This window comes from Sus scrofa, chromosome Y, assembly GCF_054392235.1.
Source record: "Sus scrofa isolate SSC_HxYL_T2T_F1_AM1 chromosome Y, Sscrofa_HxYL_maternal_Yorkshire_Landrace_v2.0, whole genome shotgun sequence".
NCBI lineage: Eukaryota > Metazoa > Chordata > Mammalia > Artiodactyla > Suidae > Sus > Sus scrofa.
In genome coordinates, this window is record NC_139402.1 from 10,382,600 (window position 1) to 10,395,085 (window position 12,486).

Consider the following 12,486-nt stretch of genomic DNA (forward strand, 5'->3'; position numbering starts at 1 on the left):
AAAATTTGATTTTCTTTCAAACTTAATCATTTATATCCAGTATTTGGCCTTATTTCTGACTTTGAAAGACTTCACCTATCCCCAAGTAGTAAAAACGTTCTGCTATTTTTTCTTTAGGGTATAGTTTTTAAACAATGTAGTAGCATGGAATTGTCTTCAGCCACACTTGAACTCTAGCTCTGGCCCTAATTTCTGCTATCTGTACCATTATGTTCAAGTTTCTTTTTTTTTTGTGTTGTTGCCATTTCTTGGGCTGCTCCTGTGGCATATGGAGGTTCCCAGGCTAGAGGTCCAATCGGAGCTATAGCTAACAGCCTATACCAGAGCCACAGCAACTTGGGATCCGAGCTGAGTCTTCGACCTACACCACAGCTCACCGCAACACTGGATCTTTAACCCACTGAGCAAGGCCAGAGATCGATCCCGAAACCTCATGGTTCCTAGTTGGATTCGTTAACCACTGCGCCACAATGGGAACTCCATTTTCAAGTTTCTTAATCTAACTTTAGTATCCTTATCTATAGTATTGTGGTGAAATCAATTGTACTGCCTACATCATAGCATTATGGAGATTAAATGAGATAAAATGTATACCTATAGTGAATACTCAGCGTTAGCAGATAGGAAGTGTGTTAATAACTCTGGTTGTTTTGTTACTATAGATTTCTATTATAAAGATGCTATAGATGATGTAAAATAGGGAACTAATATTTGTTTCTTCATTTATGTGTAAGAAGTCCATCTTTTACATCACTGTACATATGTTTTTGTTTTTCTGATCTTTATTTTTATACAAGTTGCATCTTAAATCACTTTGGGTTTTTTTGTTTTTGTTTTTGTTTTGCTTTTTAGGGCCAAATCTATGGCATATGGAAGTTCACAGGCTAGGGGTCTAATCGGAGCTACAGCTGCCAACCACAGCCACAGCAGTTTGGGATCCGAGTCATGTCTGTAAGCTACACCACTGCTCACAGCAATGTCAGATCCCCAACCCACTGAGTGAGGCCAGGGATTGAACCTCATGGACACTAGTCAAATTTGTTTCCTCTGTATCATAACGGGAACTCCTAGTTTAATTATTGAAAAATAAGTTACATGAGGGAGTTCCTGTCGTGGCGCAGCAGAAATAAATCCAACTAGGAACCATGAGGTTTTGGGTTCGATCCCTGGCTGCACTCAGTGGGTTAAGGATCCAGCATTTCTGTGAGCTGTGGTGTAGGTCTCAGATGTGGTTTGGATCTGGCTTTACCATGGCTGTGGCGTAGGCCAGCAACTAAGCCCTGATTAGACTCCTAGCCTGGGAAACTCCATATGCTGAGGGTGTGGTCCTAAAAGAAAGACAAAAAAGATGAAAGGAAGAAAAATAAGTTACATGAAAATAATGTATGACTTTATGTGCTATTTTATGTATATGTTATTTATTTATTGGAGCATAGTTAATATTTTATGCATTATTTTAAGGTAATATAGTATATTAAAACTACAGATTTAAAAATTTGCTTTTAAAATTATTTTTGTGATCTTAAATTTATGTAGTTAGTAAGTTCCTCAAAAGATTCTTTAAGTCAGAATTTTATACACTCATACGTTGATATATACCCCATAATATTCATATGAATGTTGAAATAGACAATAAGACAGATTTCACTCTGGCTGAAAGATGTGTTTTTGGAATCTGTAGTTGGAAACTGAATACTCTTTCCTGTAGAATATGTAAAAATATTGTTAGATCTCTAGGCTATATATAAAATCCAGTATTAACTGCTGATATCACTGAAGTAATATAAGATACTTCCTTATTTTATTTCTCTTTTACAAGTTAAATGGGAAAAATAGTCTTTGTTTTGAATATCTAATTAGTAAATAAGCTTTGAATACAGCTTATTTTTAATTTAGCAACTTGTGATATTGAGTATGAGGACCTGCTATTTTACACTAACATTTCTTTTAAAATTGGTCATTTTTGAAAATACATACCTACAAAGTAATTTTTATAAACTGTCACCTTTTCATAAAATTTGAAGAATGCTTTATTTTTAAAAGATATATTTTCCTTCTTTTTACCTATTTGGTTTGAGGTCTCTTGCACAAAAGCCTTTTAACTGTATAGAATAGTAGTAGCACATAGGTTTATGGCAGATAGCAGGTTTTCATAATTCTTCAGTTCTGCAGTTGCCACTTTTAAGATGCATAGAATAGGGAGGATAATACTTTCTGAATGTGGAAACCTAGATTTTGTTTTGAAACTTGTATGCCTTATTGGCACCTGTATTTCTCCATGATCAGACTAAAGGGCAAACCTTAGTGTCATTACTCTGTGTGTGTGTATTTTTTTTTTCTTTTTGTCTTTTTGGCTTTTTTTAGGGCTGCACCCGCAGTATATGGAGTTTCCCAAGCTAGGGGTCTAATCGGAGCTGTAGCTGCTGGTCTACACCACAGCAACGCCAGATCTGAGCCACATCTTCAAACTATACCACAGCTCACAGCAGTGCTAGATCCTTAACCCACTGAGGGAGGTCAGGAATTGAACCCACAACCTCATGATTCGTAGTTGGGTTTATTTCCACTGTGCTACGATGGGAACTACTTTTTTTTTTCCTCACTTTTTAAGGCTGCACCTGCGGCATATGAAGGTTCCCAGGCTAGAAATTGAATCAGAGCTACAGCTGCCGCCCTACACCACAGCCACAGTGATCTAAGACCCGAGCCGAGTATCTGACCTATACCACAGTTCACAGCAACACTGATCCTTAACCCACTGATCGAGGCCAGGGATCCAACCTGAAACCTCAGAATTCCTAGTCAGATTGGTTTCTGCTGTGCCACAATAGGAACTCAAATTTTTTTTTTTTTTTTTTTGGTCTTTTTGCCTTTTCTAGGGCTACCCCCACGGCATATGGAGGTTCCCAGGCTAGGGGTCTAATCGGGAGCTGAGGCCACCAGCCTACACCAGAGCCACAGCATTGTGGGATTGGAGCTGCGTCTGTGACCTATGTCTGACCTATGTCAGACCTATGTCTTCGTCTGAGCTGTTCATGGCAACACCGGATCCTTAACCCACTGAGCAAGGCCAGGGATTGAACTCTCAACCTCATGGTTCCTAGTTGGATTTGTTAACCACTGCACCACGATGGGAACTCCACCACAATATCTTTTAATATGGTAAAAGTGACAGAACAAATGTCACACAGGAAATGTGTAAAAAATAGTGACTTTAAGCTATTATCTTCTAGGAAGATGTTGATTTTAGTACTCTTCCAAGCTCTGTACTATATCATCTGATCCTCTTACTCTCCTTTCAGGACATTTTAATCATTTTCAAAGTACGTTATTTGTGTTTTATATATATAGCGTATTTGTGTGCATATTCGTAGAATGGTGCCTATTCTTTTATTTGATTATGTAATTATGTCAATAGGCAAACCTTACATGAGGAGTGGTTGTTGAGGGAGCAGAAGGCACAAGAAAATTTCAAAATAAAGGAAAAGAACGAGGCAGCTAGAAAACAACAGGAAAAAGAAGAGGTATGCTTTTAGTCAAATTAATGAGCTAGCTAACTAGCATAACTTATTAAAATAAAGAATGACTACTTACATTAAGAGTTTCATGTCTTGGAGAGCAGACTTGTGGTTGCCAAGGGGGAAAGGGGGAGAATGGGATGGATGGGAGTTTGGGTTTAATAGATGCAATCTATGACAGTGAGAATGGATAAGCTGTGAGGTCCTACTGTACAGCACAGGGAACTCTAGCCAGTCTCTTGGGATAGACCAGGATGGAGGACAGTATGAGAAAAAGAATGTGTATATGTGTATGACTGGGTCCATATGCTGTACAGCAGAAATTGACACAACACTAAATCAACTATACTTTATTTTTTATTTTTATTTTTTGTCTTTTTGCCTTTTTCTAGGGCCGCTCCCGAGGCATATGGAGATTCCCAGGCTAGGGGTCTAATTGGAACTGTAGCCACTGGCCTACACCAGAGCCACAGCAACCTATACCACAGCTCAGGGCAATGCTGGATCCTCAACCCACTGAGAAAGGCCAGGGATCGAACCCGAAACCTCCTCATTCCTAATCTGATTCATTAACCACAGAGCCATGATGGGAACTCCTAATTATTATTTTTTTAGGCCTTTATCTGCAGCATATGGATGCTAGGAGCATATGGACCCAAGATATGGATCCGCAGGCTAGTGTTCAAATTGGAGCTGCAGCTGCTGGCCTGCACCACAGCCACAGCAATGCCAAATCCAATCCACATATGCAGCCTACACTGCAGCTCATGGAAACACCAGATCCTTAACCCACTTAGCAGGGCCAGGGATCAAACCTGTGTCCTCATGGATACCAGTCAGATTCGTTACTGCTGAGCCACAACAGGAACTCCCGAATATTTCTTGAGAGATTTTTTTTTCCAATTTTTTTTTTTTTTAACTAATGCCTTTATTTTTATTTATTAATTTATTTTTTGGTCTTTTTGCCATTTCTTGGGCCACTCCCGCGGCATATGGAGGTTCCCAGGCTAGGGGTCGAATCGGAGCTGTAGCTGCTGCCTACGCCAGAGCCACAGCAACCGGGGATCCGAGCTGCGTCTGCAACCTACACCACAGCTCACGGCAACGCCGGATCGTTAACCCACTGAGCAAGGGCAGGGATCGAACCCGCAACCTCATGGTTCCTCGTCGGATTCGTTAACCACTGCGCCATGACGGGAACTCCCTTCTTGAGAGATTTTTAATTTTTTTTTAATACTTGATTCCACTCTATACTCTGTTCTACTTTATTTGAGGTCTTTTTAGGGCTGCACCTACAGCAGGTGGAGGTTCCTAGGCTAAGGGTTGAAACAGAGCTGCAGCTATTGGACCGCACACCATAGCTGCAGTACCATAGGATCAGAGCTGCGCCTTCAACCCACACCACAGCTCACAGCAATGCCAGATCCTTAACCTACAGAATACAGCAAGGGATTGAACCTGCGTCCTTATTGATATCAGTCAGATTTATCTCTGCAGAGCCATAATGGGAACTCCTAGAGATTTTTTAGAAAGAGTTTCAAGTCTAGGGAGTTCCCATTATGGCTGATCGTAACAAGTCCAACTAGGAAACATGAGGTTGTGGGTTTGATCCCTGGCCCCACTCAGTGGGTTAAGGATCTGGTGTTGCCAATGAAGTGTGGTGTATGTAGGTTAAAGATGAGGCTGGGATCTTGCATGACTGTGTCTGTGTTGTAGGCCGGCAGCTGTAGTTCTGATAAATCCCTAGCCTGGGAACCTCCATATGCTGTGCGTTTGTCCCTAGAAAGACAAAAATTAATTTCATGTTTTGAACAAACAGCAACAAAATCTTTAAAGAGCTAGTATTGTCTGTATAACTGATATATTTAATTAATTCATACCATATGTTAAAAAAATTTAAATTAAGTCTGAAAAAAACCTTTCTTTTCTCTTTAAAGCGAAAGTTAAGGGAAGAATGGGAAGAACATCTGAGAAAAGAGAGGGAAGAGGAGGAGCAGAAACTACACAAGAAGAGAGAAAAAGAGGTGATTTGTATCTTAGTTAAATGCACATGTATATTGTGCAGATACAGTGTATGATGTCTTTGAAACTGTTGGTATCTGAGGACTTGGAGTTTTTTGGTTTGTTTAGGAAAACTCAATTTTTTATTACATACATACACTAGAGTTTTCCTTAAAATGTTAGTCTTTGTTTCCATGCAATGACAGAGAAGACTACCTGTTTGGAGTTCCCGTGGTGGCTCAGTGGTTAACGAATCCAACTAGGAACCATGAGGTTTCGGGATCGATCCCTGGCCTTGCTCAGTGGGTTAATGATCCAGCTGTGTAGGTTACAGACGCAGCTTGGATCCTGAGTTGCTGTGGCTCTGGCGTAGGCTGGCAGCTACAGCTCCGATTCAACCCCTAGCCTGGGAACCTCCATATGCTGCAGGAGTGGCCCTAGAAAAGGCAAAAAAAAAGAAAAAAAAGACTACCTTTGTTTAAGATTTTTCTTTAACTTAATCCAGTGTCATGTACACTTTATAAGAGGTAAAGTCTTTTTCTGTAGAGGGATGTGGTAAATGTTTTAAGGTCCACAGGCCATAGTATCTCTGTCAAAACTGTTCAGCTCTGGGAGTTCCCATCGTGGCTCAGCTGTTTGTGAGCCTGACAAGTATCCAAGAGGATGCAGGTTGATCCCTAGCCTTGCTCAGTGGGTTAAGTATCTGGTATTGTGGGGAGCTGTGGTGTATGTCTCAGACATGGCTCAGATCCCACTGTGGCTGTGGCGTAGTGGGACAGCTCCGATTCGCTGTCACCTAGCCTAGGAACTTCCATATGCTACAGGTATGGCCCTAAAAAGAAAGAGCATAAAACCGTACAGCTATTCAGCTCTGCTGTTGTAGTGCAAGAGCAGCCATGGTAGTATGTAAACAAAATAGGGGAGGCTACATTCTAATCAAATTTTATATAAAAAAGCAGACAGCTTCCCTGTGCTGTGTAAATCTAGCAAAAGGTTCTATTGTATATGAATTGGCTTACTTAGGAAAAAATATTTTATATAGTTAATAGTGTTTATTTCACTTCTTAGAGGCTTAATTGATAACTTTCTCCTAAGAAGTATTTGATTTCGAGGAAGCAGGGATTGAATATTGAAAATTTAGGAGATTTTGTTGTTATTAAATCTTGAGTTGCTTTCAAACCTGTAGCTAACAGTTTCTCATTTAAGAAAGTAATCTGGGAGTTCCCATTCGTTACCACAGCTCAGTGGTTAATGAATCCGACTAGGAACCATGAGGTTGTGGGTTCGATCCTTGGCCTTGCTCAGTGGGTTAAGGATCCGGCGTTTCTCTGAGCTGTGGTGAAGGTCACAGATGTGGCTCGGATACTCTGTTGCTGAGGCTGTATTGTAGGTTGCAGATGTGGCTCGGATCTGGCATTGCTTTGCCTGTGGCGTAGGCCAGAGGCTACAGCTCCAATTTGACCCCTAGCCTGGGAACCTCCATACGCCAAAGGAGTGGCCCAAGAAATGACAAAAAGACAAAAAAAAAAAAAAAAAAAAAAAAAAGAAAGTAATCTGTAAAGTATATGTGAATATCTTTGAGGATTCTTTTTTGTCTCTTTGTCTGCTGCTTTTTTTTAAGGTCATACCCGAGGCACATGGATGTTCCCAGGCTAGGGGTCTAATCAGAGCCACAGCTGCCAGCCTACACCATAGCCACAGCAATGCCAGATCCGAGCTGTGTCTGAGAACTGCACCATAGCTCACAGCAATGCAGGATCCTTAACCCACTGAGCAAGGCCAGGGATCGAACCCACAATCTCATGGTTCCTAGTTGGATTCATTAACCACTGAGCCATGCTGGGAACTCCAGTGAGGATTCTTTTTAAACAAACATGATGTGATATATTTTGTTGCTTTCCTTATTAGGGTGATTATTTAAAAAATTCTTCTTTCCTTGACTGATTCAGCAGAATTTTTCCTTACTGTATTATTTCTAAGTTTAAATAATGCAGAATTGAGTAGTTAACCATTTCATAATGGGGGAAAATGGATTTGGTTATTTATTAGTCATGATGGGGGAGAAGGAGTCTCCACACCTTTGTTTTCTGAATCTCAGGCCTTAAGTTAATTCTGGTGCAAATGAGGCACCCTTGTTTGAGCACTACTTTCTAGATGAGGTAATGTTAAGTTCTGTAAAGAAATAAAGCAAGGTGATATGATAGAGTGATGAGTATAGAGATATACCTCCTTAGGTAAATGATCATGAAAGAGTTCTCTGAGAAGTCAGTGTTTTAAGTTTTATATCTGAATATAAAACTCTCCAGGCAGAGGGAAGAAGGCCGAGCATTGAGCTGAAAGGAGATCAGGGTGTTTGAATCCTGGAGACCCAAAGGAGAGATTGGCAGGGACTAGAGAAGAGAAATCTGACATGATTATAACTTGTTTAACATCGGTTATGTAGAAATTTACTAGAATATTGGAGCAAAGTATTGGAGCAGAGTATTGCCTTATCAGAAACCTTAAGATACCTCATAAATCCTAAATACTACTGTTTGTGTCATATTTTGCTTTTATTAAATATGAATGATGTTTTTGTAGCATTGTCTTTTATTATACTGAATAATAATACCTCATCTTAAAAACTAGTATGTGGTATATTTGCTTAAAAATATGAACTAGTTTTTTTTGGTGACTGTGCCTGGTAGGTGTAGTGATAAACAGTGATTGGCAGTGACCAGGAACCAAGAGGGACACACTACTCATGTCTCATGACAATTGTAGTGTCTTGACTGTATAACTTAAATGTGTATAATCTTACATGAATCTGTTTTTATTTTTTACCAGAATATTTTGAATATACTTTAAATCTTTAATTCTTCATGATATTTTATACCACCAGTAAAGTCATGGTTATTTTTAATAGTTGGAAAATGGTGCCACCTGGCAAAACCCAGAACCACCCACAGACTTAAGGATGATGGAGAAAGATCGAGCTCATTGTCCATTCTACATTAAAACAGGAGCTTGCAGATTTGGAGATAAGTAAATAATTTTGCTGTATCATATAAGAAGTAAAAGAGTTTTCTTTTTGGGAGAGGCAAAGGCTTTAATTTGAATTATTAATAATCTTGTATTTGCTGCCTTCTTGCTGCTTTTACGGTTTCCCCTATTGATCTTATTTCCCCAATACCTATTTCTTGGGTGGACATAACTTAATTCTCCAATGGTGCTTCTCTTGCATTCCTCCCAAGCCTTGTAAAGATCTTTTTGATTTTTATTGTCTAGTCTATGCTGTCCTGAGTCCATATGGACAACAAGAGTGGGGAAATAATACCATTGTGCTATTTCAGAAACTGTAGAACCCTAGGTTTGATTTTCCAATGGAAATTACTTTGCACAAAATGAGCTTAAACATATATCTGTGAAGGACAGGATCAGAGTAAGTAGAAGGAAAGTATTCTCATTAACCTTTCTCAGTATACTCAGTCTCAGGAATTGATCTATGGGTTCAGAAACTAGCTTTAAATCGCTGTCGTTTTGGGAAAGTTAAGTTCTCTGTGCCTTCCTTTTTCATCTCTAAATTTTATATTAAAAATAGTATTACCCAGAGTTCCTGTTGTAGCTCAGTGCATTAAGAAACCAGCGTAGTCTCTGTGAAGATACAGGTTTAATCCCTGGCCCTGCTCAGTGGATTAAGGATCCCAAGTTGCTGAATCTGCCAAGTAGGTTGAGGAAGCACCTTACATCTGTGGCTATGGTGTAGGCCAGCAGCTGCTGATCCAATTTGACTCCTAGCCTGGGAACTTCCATATAGAGTGGGTGGGGACTGAAAAAGCAAAAAAAAAAAGAAAATCACCCTTACAAGTGGAGCCTATGGGACTGAAATGAGGGAATATATGAGAAACACACAGAACAGTGCCAGGCATTATGCTCTCAGCATTGGGTTAAGTGCAGATTGTACAGAATCAGGATTATACGGTTCTTATCGTCTACCTGAGCCCCAGATATGGTATCTTTGTGGCTGTCACAACAGTCTGTCATACCAGCAGATCATCTTTTTTTCCCCTATGCTGTCGAACACTAGGCTTCCTGAATTTAATTAAAATGGACTTTATTGGCATCTGACTTGAAAATTACATTTTAATGAGATCCGATGTATTGGTCAGCCTTAGGACAGTTTTGTTAAGTGTTGCAAGTCTGAATGAGGTTTATTATCTTACAGTTAAGTAGAAATAGCTTTGTCGCTTGAGTCTTTACCTCAAAGTGTAAAGAAAGTTTTAGGGCTGCACCTGTGCCATATGGAGATTCCCAGGCTAGGGGTTGAACTGGAGCTGTAGTTGTGCCATATGGCACCCCTGTGCCATAGCCACAAAGGATCCCAGCCACCTCTGGGTTACCATGGTTCACAGCAACATGAGATCCTTAACTCACTGAACAAGGCCAGGAACTGAATTTTCGACCTCATGGATGCTAGTCACATTCCTCAGTGCCGAACCCCACTGGACCTTCTAAAGCAAGCTTTTAAAAGTGCGATTTTCCGCCACTGGACCACTCAAGTTTTTCCTTCATACGCAGGTGTTCACGTAAGCACAGTTTCCCGGCATCAAGTCCCACCCTTCTTATTAAAAGTATGTTTACGACATTTGGAATGGAGCAGTGCAGAAGGGACGACTACGACCCCGACGCAAGCCTGGAGTACAGCGAGGAGGAAACCTACCAGCAGTTCCTGGACTTCTACGACGACGTGCTCCCGGAGTTCAAGAACGTGGGCAAAGTGGTCCAGTTCAAGGTGGGCATGCGCAGTGCGTGTGGCGGAGCGGACGGGTTCATTTCCCCCTGATGGAGGGTGGTGGTGAGAAAGCTGGGGTACATGTTCGGGGCCTAGGTAGGGAGGAGCATGACGGTGCAGCCCCCGGCACCTCCCACTGTTGAAAGTGTACTTGCTTTTCTCTCACTTTCCACCTGCGTCATTGCCCATATGGTGGAAGTACTTACAACATGAAATCATGAACAGGTCCCAGCACGAGTTCCCGTAGTGGCTCAGTGGTTAACAAATCCAACTAGGAACCATGAGGTTGAGGGTTTGATCCCTGGCCCTGCTCAGTAAGTAGGTTAAGGATTTGGTGTTGCCGTGAGCTGTGGTGTAGGTCGCAGATGCTACTCGAATCTCCCATTGCTGTGGCTCTGGCGTAGGCTGGCAGCTATAGCTCCGATTAGACCCCTAGCCTGGGAATCTGCATATGCTGCAGGTACAGCCATAGAAAAAAGGCAAAAATAAAAATAAAATAAATAAGTAAACAGGTCCCAGGATGCTGTTTCCTGGGTTCCAAGGCCTCCATTGGAATCTTTCATCCATTCAGCACCTTATGGTCCAGATCTTTTCCAGTTGATGCCTTCTGTGCATAAGGTCGTTTTCTGATAGCTGTTCCAGTGTTTACTTAGAGGACATTGTGATGGGGAATAAAATTCCTTACTTGTAATTATTACCATCCAAGGTACACATCCTTTCTTCCAGAATTACCGAAGAATATAAACCTTGACACTTTGAGGTTGTGTTTATTCATTAGATAGTTTGAATATAATGTCTCAGAAATCATGATTTGTGTTACTGAGTAAAAGAATGCAAGTTACACAATTTTTTTTTTTTTAATGTTCAAGTCAAGTCCAATATCTTTTGCTGTCAAGAACCAAGAGTGGAATCTTACAGAAGTCTCCTACCTTGTTTATGATTTGATCAGATTTTGATCTTAATGATTTTGTTAATGTTAAAGCAGAGAGTATCACATAATTTGAAAAAAGGTGGAATTAAACTCATGAGTTTTTTTTCTGATAGTTGGAAATGACAAGTAAAATAGACAGCACAGCAACTTCTAGTTAGCAATACTCTTGCAAACTTCAAGACTAAATTCAAAGCTACACTTCTGTTTACTAACTCCTAAATTTTTAAAATTTCTTTTAAATTTCTCTTTATGCTTATCTTGTGTTACTATTATATATACTTCCTTTCCTTGCACTAATTCTCATTATAGTTGACTCTCTGTTCTCTGGTTCCACATCTGCAGATTTTGCATTTGGAGATTAAAAAAAAACTGTGTTGAAAATATTCCCTCCCTGCAAAAACCAAAAAATCAAAACTTGAGTTTGCCACACATTCACAGCTATTTACATAGCATTCACATTATATTAGATACTATAAGTAATCTAGAGATGATTTAAAGTAAACAGGAGGATGTGTGTAGATTATATTCAAATATTGTACCCTTTTATGTATGAGACCTGAGCATCCATGGATTTTGGTATCCAAGGGTGTTCTGAAATCAGTCTACTTTGGATACCTAGGAATAACTGTCCAACTAATAAAAGTGAAGTAGAAGTGCACTAAATATCATGCTAAAAGAATCTGCCACAGAGTCAGTGTGGTTCGACTGACCCTGTGCTTTAGAACATGTCACTTTTCCTCTTCATGGAACTGCTTTCAAAACCTAAGTCTAGTTAATGGCAGTCTGACTGTTCATAACCACTAACATTTCCTTTTGATAAAATTCCGAGCTCTATAATTTTTTTTTATTGAAATATAATTGCCAATTTAACATATAGCATGTAGTCTTGACTTACAGGTATCGTAAAGTGAGTACAGCAGTAAATTTAGTTACATTCATCACCTCATATAATTAAAACATATTTTACTTGTGATTAGGAGTCTTAGGATTTATTACTCTCTTAGCAACTTTCAAATATGTTATATAGCATTGTAGTTTTTTGTTTGTTTGTTTGTTTTTTGTCTTTTCTAGGGCTATACCCTCGGCATAAGGAGGTTCCCAGGCTAGGGGTCTAATCGGAGCTGTAGCCACTGGCCTTCACCACAGCCAATGGCAGTGCCGAATCCTTAACCCACAGATCGAACCCACAGCATCATGGTTCCTAGTCAGATTCATTTCCACTGTGTCACAATGGGAACTCTTCCTATACAGGACTCTTAACTGTA

The 12,486-nt window shown here is 40.0% G+C and overlaps 1 protein-coding gene across 1 annotated transcript in view; it reads left to right on the forward strand.

Moving 5' to 3' along the window:
- LOC396706 (U2 small nuclear ribonucleoprotein auxiliary factor 35 kDa subunit-related protein 2) overlaps positions 1-12,486 on the forward strand; it is a 115,090-nt gene that overhangs the window by 32,767 nt on the left and 69,837 nt on the right. The window contains exons 5-8 of the mRNA XM_085009129.1: positions 3,419-3,524; positions 5,456-5,542; positions 8,425-8,543; positions 10,077-10,290. Coding sequence (XP_084865255.1) covers positions 3,419-3,524; positions 5,456-5,542; positions 8,425-8,543; positions 10,077-10,290 — 526 coding nt within the window. The remainder of the gene's footprint in view (positions 1-3,418; positions 3,525-5,455; positions 5,543-8,424; positions 8,544-10,076; positions 10,291-12,486) is intronic.